General features: G+C 45.8%; 1 protein-coding gene across 1 annotated transcript; it reads right to left on the bottom strand.

Annotated features, from left to right (window-relative positions):
* Positions 1-250: 250 nt before the first annotated feature.
* Positions 251-7,166, bottom strand: ildr1b (immunoglobulin-like domain containing receptor 1b). The gene is made up of 8 exons (XM_039007221.1): positions 6,869-7,166; positions 6,279-6,449; positions 5,738-5,887; positions 5,493-5,612; positions 3,609-3,755; positions 3,380-3,502; positions 2,140-3,053; positions 251-1,265 (listed from the first exon to the last, which is right to left on the bottom strand). Exons 1-8 carry the CDS (start codon positions 6,990-6,992, stop codon positions 1,227-1,229), a joined length of 1,788 nt encoding a protein of 595 aa, XP_038863149.1. The 5' UTR covers positions 6,993-7,166; the 3' UTR covers positions 251-1,226.
* Positions 7,167-9,539: the final 2,373 nt, after the last annotated feature.

Raw genomic sequence — 9,539 nt, 5'->3', positions numbered from 1 at the left:
TGAGAGAATGCCACAGTGTGCAAAGCTATCATCAAGGCAAAGCGTGGCTACTTTGAAGAATCTCAATTATAAAATATATTTTGATTTGTTTAACACTTTTTTGGTTACTGCATGATTCCATATTTGTTTTGATGTCTTCACTATTATTCAACAATGTAGAAAATAGTAAAAATAAAGAAAAACCCTGGAATGAGTAGGTGTGTCCAAACTTTTGACTGGTACTGTAGAACAAAGACTCACCATACTCTCGAACATGCCACTCAAAGCAAGGTGAATGATGATTTCATTTAAATCCCAAGTACAAAATCCCAAGTACAAGACCAACGGAATCATTTATCCCACCACCGACTAAAATACAACTGTAAACAGACAGAGGCACTTGAGGAAAACTGAACAAGAAACAGTCACACACTACAGAATCTACAACAAAACATTGTATACAACTATTTAAAATAAGAAAACAGATACACACTTGATGAAATGTACAATAAAAAAACTAATAATATTTCTTACAATTGATAGTGCTGTGTTTTACATTGTCTCCTAGGTAAATTATGTAAAAATTTAAAAAAGTATTCTAAAATAAAAAAAAATCACATGGATTTCAACAGGTAAAATATGTGCCTTAAGATTCCGGTATTCTAGCCCTCCCTCCACACCTTGCCCTTCAATCCCATTCTATATAAAGTATAGCACAATATTACATAAGTACTGTTTAACCTCTACGCTTGTACAGGTATAAAAGGCACCTGAGTCACCTTATTACAATACATTCTATAGCGTCTATCAGAGTCCAAAACGTGTATGTGTGATCTAGAATATTGGAACATTAGCTTTCATACTTTTCTTAGCGTGGCTCAAGCAATTTCTCCAATTGTCAACACATTCAAATTAATATAGGATGCGTACGCAGAGCCGTGTTGGTTGGGAATTTTGGGCAGATGCTCGTTTGGGCAATGGTCTCAGAGCCCCCTAGTTATGTCACAATGGGATGCCGGACTATCGCGTCTCTGGACTCTGAATTACGCTTAATAATCCTTTAGGTTTACAACCAATTTTCTTAACTTCTCTTCCACTGTGTCACTTCTCGTCCAAAGGCAGACAGACAGAGGCCGTTTGTGGAGACAGACCGACAAACAAACAGTTTGTGGAGACACAAACCATCAGTTTACACTGAGGAAAAGGGAGACAGGCAGGCAGGTTTCAGACAGGCAGACAGACAGGTTTCAGATCACCACACTGGTACCACTACGAGAGCTCTTATCCTGGAAGAGAAAGAAAGAGATGGGGAGAGAGAAGGAGAGAGAGCGAGAGAGAGGGATGGTGAGGGAGAGAGAGAGAGAGAGAGAGGGATGGGAAGGGAGAGAGAGAGAGAGAGGGAGGGGAAGGGAGAGAGAGAGAGAGAGGGATGGGGAGGGAGAGAGAGAGAGGGAGGGAGAGGGAGAGAGAGAGAGGGAGGGAGAGGGAGAGGGAGAGGGAGGGAGAGGGAGAGAGAAGGAGAGAGAGCGAGAGAGAGGGAGAGGGAGAGAGAGAGAGGGATGGTGAGGGAGAGAGAGAGAGGGATGGTGAGGGAGAGAGAGAGAGAGAGAGGGATGGTGAGGGAGAGAGAGAGGGATGGTGAGGGAGAGAGAGAGGGATGGTGAGGGAGAGAGAGAGGGATGGTGAGGGAGAGAGAGAGAGAGAGGGATGGGAAGGGAGAGAGAGAGAGAGAGAGAGAGGGATGGGAGAGAGAGGGATGGGGAGGGAGAGAGGGAGAGAGAGGGAGAGGGAGGGAGAGAGAGAGAGAGAGGGGGAGAGAGAGAGAGAGGGATGGGGAGAGAGAGAGAGAGGGATGGGGAGAGAGAGAGAGAGGGATGGGGAGAGAGAGAGAGAGGGATGGGGATAGAGAGAGAGAGAGGGATGGGGAGAGAGAGAGAGGGATGGGGATAGAGAGAGAGGGATGGGGATAGAGAGAGAGGGTGTTCAGTAGTGTTGACATTTGTGTGGTAAAATGAGTGCATGTGAATGTCTGTGGATGTGTGTGTACCCTCCTGTTTGTGCAGTGTCTGTTACAGGACAGTACGATCCTGATCTGTATGTGTGAGTAAACAATGTTATATGGGTGTGAGTCGTACATCAGGACTCGTGTTTGTTTCTTACTGAGTAGCGGTCGTAGTTCCTCCTGTTGCCTTGCTGGATCTCGATGGAGGAGTAGCTGGGGGGTTTCTCTGGCCACAGCTTCCCCTTGCCTCCCTTTTTCCCTCCCCTCCTGCTGTCTTCCTCATCCGAGCTCCAGGACCGTTGTCGACGGGCAGGAGGTGAGTGGCTCCTGTCTTGCCTGGCAAGGGCTGACCGACGCAGCTCCTCCATCATGTCGTCACGACTACGGGACCGTGGCGCCGACCCAGACCCCCCCGTCCTCCTCCCGGCTGAGCCTTGCCCCTCCCTCTTCGGCCCTCCCCTCCGGTCGTCCCAGTCTGACTCATCGCTGTAGCTACGCAGGATGCCTTGTCGCGAAGGGGTGGAGTAGTGTTTGTCACGCCGGTTGTCACTGTAACGCCCACCGCCGCCACCCCCAGTGCGGTTGGTGCTGCCGCTGGATTGGCTGGATATTCTGGGTGCGCCACTGGTCACTCCTCCCCCTCCAGTCCCCCTGCGAGAGGAGAAACTGGGAACCCGCTGGACGATAGGGGGCAAGGTGATCACTCTCCTCTCCACCCCTCTCATCCCCATCTCATCCAGGGCAGACAGCATGCTGGGGGGGCCGGCCGTGAAGGGGACCCCCTGGGGGCCTCCCTGGGGCTGGTACTGGTGGGCCTGGGGGGACAAGTGCTGATGAGGGGGAGGGGGTATCTGGCTGTGAACCCCCCTCATCTGGCTCTCCAGGAAGTCCAGCATCTGGTTGGTGCCGTGCGCGCTCCCGCCGTGCACGCTGCCGTTACCGTGGTGGATACCGTATTGGTGTTGGGGCATGTGGTGTTGGGGGATAGGGGGAGGCTGCTGCTGTAGGGGCAAGGGGCCCATCGGGGCCATGGCAAAGTTGGGCTTGGTAGGGTACCCATCGGAGAACGAGCCTGGAGACATAGCGAATCACACAGCATTAGCACCGTTATAAGACTGACCTGAGACCAGTAGATCGTTTCACAGCATGCATGGTCAGGGTTCTCCCCAGGATTTTTTAAGGTGGTGCTGCTGAGTACGGCCAGGGGGGGGGGGGGGGGTCAGAGATTTTCTCATTTCTCTATTTACATAGTGGCACAGCCAGTCCACAAGGTGGCACATCACCTCTCTTACATTCTTTGGGAGCACCTTGAGGGTACAACATTATAACATTGACCGGAGTTCAGTAGATAGTTTCACAGCATGCTGGGTACAACATTAGCACCATTATAAGACTGACCTGAGTACATAGCTGGGTTGCCCTGGGAGGAGTGGTTGCTGATGGGGGCGTAGATAGGCTGGCCGTGCATCCAGGGGACCATGGCCTTCTGGGCCTCTCGTATCATCCTGTGCTGCATCACCACTTGGGAGGGGAGAGGTGTGAATAAGCGTATCACTATGAGTATGTGTGCGCTCGACCGTGTGTGTGTGTGTGTGTGTGTGTGTGTGTGTGTGTGTGTGTGTGGTACCTTTCTCAGGGCAGCAGCAGGTCTGTGGGCAGCAGGGACAGCGGATGTAGCAGCAACACTTCTGGGGGCAGCACTGACAACAGCAGATACAGAACAGCATGATGAGCAGCAGAGCCCCGATGATGATGAACAGCACCGTCAGCCAATCTGGAACAGAGGTCAAGAGGTCATGTAGGACACATACAGTGACTTCAGAAAGTATTCATACCCAAGTGACATATTTGACATTTTGTTGTGTTACAGTCTGAACTCAAAAAAAATAATAATTCTCTAACCTTCTCTACACCCGCAATACCCCAAAACATTTTTGCAAATTTATTGAAAATGACAGCGATAACAACTGTGAGTCTTTCTGGGTAAGTCTAAGAGCTTAACACATCTGGATTGTACAATATTTGCAAATTATATATATTTTTTTAATTCTTCCATCTCTGTCAAGTTGGTTGTTGATCTGTGCTAGACAGCCAATTTCAACTCTTGCCATAGATATTCAAGCTGATTTATGTCAAAACTGTAACTAGGCCATTAAGGAACATTCAATGTTGTCTTGGTAAGCAACTTGGGCTTGTGTCCTGCTGAAAGGTGAATGTCTCCCAGTCTCTGTTGGAAAGCAGACTGAACCAGGTATTCCTCCAGGATTTTGCCTGTGCTTAGATCTATTCCGTTTTATTTTATCCTAAAAAAACTCCCTAGTCCTTGCCGATGACAAGCATACCCATAACATGATGAAGCTACCACCATGATTGAAAATATGAAGAGTGGTACTCAGTAATGTGTTGTGTTTGACCCAAACATAAGGCTTTCTATTCAGGATATGAAGTAAATTTCTTTGCCACATTTTTTGCAGAATCCCAAATTGACCCCTTCCCCCCTCTCACTTCGATTTGTGTTTTGACGCGTGCCTCCGCTGCATGCGGTGTTGGAGCTACTATCATTTTGTTTATACTGTACCTATGCCATCCTTTCAGATCTACAGAAGTGAATAGTGGAGTTGATTTGGGATTGGCCAATGTCATTTTATTTGCTGTGTTACTCACATTGTATTTAAAGTGCCACACAGACAACAGCGCCAAGTCTCTACACTGATAGAATGCAAGTGACATTACATCTTATTCAAAATAGGCCATTACATGGTGTACAGTTTGTTGAATGCATGTTATACATAGAGAACCTATGAACCTCTAATTAATTGGAGGAAGTTAACATTGTTATGGAAGGACCTCCCGAGTGTCGCAGTGGTCTACGGCACTGCATCGCAGTGCTAGCTGTGTCACTACAGATCCTGGTTCAATTCCAGGCTGTGTCGCAGCCGGCCATGACTGGGAGACCCATGAGGCGGCGCACAATTGGCCCAGCGTCGTCCAGGTTAGGCCGGCATTTCCTTCTCCCATCGCGCTCTAGCAACTCCTGTGGCGGGCCGGGCGCAGTGCACGCTGAAACGGTTGCCAGGTGTACCATGTTTCCTCCAACACATTGGTGCGGCTGGCTTTCGGGTTAAGCGGGCATTGTGTCAAGAAGCAGTGCAGCTTGGCTGGGGTCGTGTTTCGGAGGACACACGGCTCTCGACCTTCGCCTCTCCCGAGTCCGTATGGGAGTTGTAGCGATGGGACAATTGGATACCACGAAATTTGGGGGAAAAAAGGGTGTTAAAAAATATATGAATAAATTGTTATGGAAGAATGAAACATGACCCACTATTGTGTAACACATTAGCTGCACAGTTGGTCCTCAATCCTAAGGGTGCTTTTTAATGATGCGCCACAGACACCCCATGGTTCCCCCAGGAGAGCAATGCATTGGTGGAACATGCAAATACATAAGTGAAATTGAGGATAGTTAATTAAACGCATCCTGAAAAAGCAAAAAACATTTGCAGTCACTTACGGTAAACAATGAGTTTGACCTCGCGGTCTGAGTCTCCTGTAGTGTCTCCCGGTGCGTCAATGGAGCAGAAGTACACACCATTATCCCACCACATCACCTCATTCATAACCAGGTCGGCCTCTGTGGAGGGCAGGGGGGCGTGCACACACCCAAGCACTTACTGTACATGTGCATGATAACATTTAATGCAACATTTACAAATCTGAGAATTGGGGTCTCTTTCACTATGTTGGGGTCACACTCACTGTTTTGGATGGATATCTTGCGCTCCCGATACTCAGAGCCCAGGGTGGCCTCATTGGTTCCCTTCTTCTGGATAACTGTGCGAATGGTGCGCTGGCGGTCTGGACAGTCATTGGCTGGGTCCTGGCCCAGCTGCAGAGCAGCCTGATAGGCTACAGCAGGAGGAGAATGGAAGTATTATGATGACATCACTATACACCAACATCTCCATTATCGCATTGGTGTCCCAATCTCAACAGTACCACTATGACATCATACAATTTTCAAAGCCTCATTATGGCATCACTATACAATTCTGACATCACAATCACCACAGCACCTTATGACATCAAACTACACAGTTCCATTATTACATTACAATCTTCACTGCAGTATGACATCAATCTCCACAGCCCTGTTGTTACCTCACAAGCTCTGCAGTTCCATTTATGACATCACAATCGCCACAGCCCCATACAAGAAGACTATGTAAATGGAAAGACAGGAGGGCTACACTAGTGTCCGTGCAGCCCTCACTCATTTACCTGTCCTTTAATATCTCACCTGTGGAGTAGAATTCCAGCACGGGGTCCTTGCAGAAGGACTTGTAGCGCCAGGTGACCAGGACTTCCTGTGCATTGGCGGAGGTGGAGTAGTCACAGCGTATGATGACTGAGGCAAAGAGAGCCGTACTCCTCTCTGTCTGAGGAACAATCACCTGGATAGAAAACACCTCTGAAAGACAGAGTTGCGAGAAAGAATGAGAGGATAGTACAAAAATAATAATAAATAAATAAAATAAAAAAAGAGAAAAAAATGATGTGTTCAAATGATTAAGAGAAACTGTTTTTCAAACTGCTTCATTTGTATACAGAAGTGCATATTAGTACTCGGATACAATAATTTCTAACAACGTTAATGTAGATTAACTGTCCTGAACACCCATCTGCTTGGCAACTTGTAAACACCCTACGGTCACGTGACCGCGATTTGTTGGCCTTGTCATGTTTACACCTGTCGATTATTAACTTATTCTAACATGCTTATTTTGGAAAGAATCAAGACAATTTATATGTCAATTATGTTTTGTACGTAATAAAGCCCAATACACGTTAGAGCCGTATCTTAAAGCGGTTTTAGATTAAAAACCTTACCTGTTGGCAGGAAACCAAGCAGAAGCGCAAGCAAGATAATATTTCCCATCTTGTTCTTCACCATTCCAACGCGGAAGCTTCTAAAAGACGACCAACCTTTAGTCAATCGAGACAAACAATTCATTTGATAAAACCATGCAACATTTGTCGAAGCAACGCTTCATCAGCGCATTTTCTTCATTTTATGCAAATAGAAGTCTTCAATTTCCTCGTTTTTGTGGTGAAACTACTCTCCTACAGGTGTCGAGGCAACTTTCCCAGGCAGAGTTCATCCGTGCGTTCCCAATCCCATCCCCCAGCTTCAGGTGACATCACTAACCCCACCTCGAGCCGTAACAGGTGCAAGACAAAAAAACTTGTAAGTGATATGGAAGGCTCGTGCACGTGGAAACGAGTTTTTAATACATGAACGCCTAAATGTATCAAATAGTTCGCGGAACTAGGACTTTTGAAATGGATTATCTTAAGATAAACCCCCTCTGGAAATGCCTTTATACATAGAGGACCTTGAGAAAATCGGGTATATTTTCCTATAGGCCCAGAATAATAAAAGTAGCGATCTTTCTAATGTCAACTGAAGATCAACACCAGACTGTACATACATCAGATGTGTCTTCTTTGTACACACATCTGATTATATCTAATGTATAAATGCAACATGCAACAATTTAAAAGATTTTACTGAGTTACAGTTCATATAAGGAAATCAGTCAATTGAAATTAAATAAATTCATTAGGCCATAATCTATGGATTTCACAGTGCAGCCATGGGTGGGCCTTGGAGGGCATAGGCCCACCCACTTGGCAGCCAAGCCCACTCACTGGGGAGCCAGGCCCTACCAATCAGAATTAGTTTTCCCCTACAAAAGGGCTTTATTACAGACAGAAATACTCCTCAGCACATATTGTAGGCTTGTATTTCTACCCTGGTTGAGGCAAGGCAATCTAGAATAATCTAAACTCATGTGAATCAGATTACATTTCAAGGATGTATCCAGATAATTGAGAAAATACAGAGACATTGAACAGTTAGGGTCCAAGCACAATGACTCATGTTTGGCCTTTTGAGAACTCCAGTACTATGCAACCGTTGACGCAACCAGAACTTAATTTAAAACATTAGGTGGATGATTCAGCATATTGTGCAGTAGTTGTGGACTGTCAGCCAGCCTACTCAGCTCTGCAATACGAATTACAATGAAGTGGCCCCAGCTATGTTCTCTTTCTTCAGTGTCTGTCCAGGGTTTGTTTCTTAATGCCAAGCTTGTTTGCACTTTCAGCAGTGTGGAAATTCCATGTCAACAGTCCTTAGACACACAAAACACTGGAGCCTGCAGGATTTCCATGTGAATTGGGATATCTACATGCTGGAAGAAAAGGCCCAAGCCACAGCACCGTGGAGACTGGAGAGGAGTTCACAGCAATTTCGCAGATCATCCTTCTCTGAAAAGAGGGTTGATTGTTGCTGGGGGGTTCAGGGACTGTTGGTGTGGTTCTATTCTAAGGCTGTATTCATACTGTTGGTGTGGTTCTATTCTAAGGCTGTATTCATACTGTTTGTGTGGTTCTATTCTAAGGCTGTATTCATACTGTTTGTGTGGTTCTATTCTGAGGCTGTATTCATACTGTTGGTGTGGTTCTATTCTGAGGCTGTATTCATACTGTTGGTGTGGTTCTATTCTAAGGCTGTATTCATACTGTTGGTGTGGTTCTATTCTAAGGCTGTATTCATACTGGTGGTGTGGTTCTATTCTAAGACTGTATTCATACTGTTGGTGTGGTTCTATTCTAAGGCTGTATTCATACTGTTGGTGTGGTTCTATTCTAAGGCTGTATTCATACTGTTGGTGTGGTTCTATTCTAAGGCTGTATTCATACTGTTGGTGTGGTTCTATTCTAAGGCTGTATTCATACTGTTTGTGTGGTTCTATTCTAAGGCTGTATTCATACTGTTGGTGTGGTTCTATTCTAAGGCTGTATTCATACTGTTGGTGTGGTTCTATTCTAAGGCTGTATTCATACTGTTGGTGTGGTTCTATTCTAAGGCTGTATTGATACTGTTGGTGTGGTTCTATTCTAAGGCTGTATTCATACTGGTGGTAGACAGTCGCTTTATAAAGTTTGGCCAAGTACCAGCATTGAAGGGTGGTGACGTTAAACAAGCCCAGGAGCGCTTTTGTGTTTATAGTTTTTTCAACTCTCTCTCCAACATGCAATCAAGCTTTATTCACTCAACACAAAGACAGGCCAGCTTGAGTTCCACTCTCAACAGCTCTTCTGGATCCAATGTAGAGCTTAGAAACCTTGTAAAATGTGCTTTATAAATTAAATGTACGCCATTCGTACAGTGAAGAGGTATTCTGCACCTGTCATGGCCAGATGCTGAAGCGAAAGCTCCCTTTCTGGAATTGTGATGTCATCCTGGAACACACGCATCTTGGTCTATCCTGGTGGAATTTAGAATCCTGTTATAGTTCCTGTTTCACCCTATTTGTCATGGTCAGCGTAGTGACCAGTGACCAGTGCTCAGTGCTGTCCCACATTCAGAAGGGACAGACATTTCAGTCACTGGTGTCTTATGGAATAAGAGATAATGATGTATACATCGTTGTAAAAGCACATCTGCATGTGTGAAAATGTGCTAAATAAATGGTAATTGACAGAAAAGGCT

This window comes from Salvelinus namaycush, chromosome 13, assembly GCF_016432855.1.
Source record: "Salvelinus namaycush isolate Seneca chromosome 13, SaNama_1.0, whole genome shotgun sequence".
Classification (NCBI taxonomy): domain Eukaryota; kingdom Metazoa; phylum Chordata; class Actinopteri; order Salmoniformes; family Salmonidae; genus Salvelinus; species Salvelinus namaycush.
This window is presented reverse-complemented; position numbering and strand designations above follow the sequence as displayed.

Coding starts and splice junctions, on each gene's coding strand:
- ildr1b (XM_039007221.1), bottom strand. CDS start 6,992: ATGAATTGTTTGTCTCGATTGACTAAAGGTTGGTCGTCTTTTAGAAGC. Junction 6,450..6,868: donor GCTTGGTTTCCTGCCAACAG/GTAAGGTTTTTA, acceptor TCTGTCTTTCAG/AGGTGTTTTCTATCCAGGTG. Junction 5,888..6,278: donor GCTGGAATTCTACTCCACAG/GTGAGATATTAA, acceptor CTCCTGCTGTAG/CCTATCAGGCTGCTCTGCAG.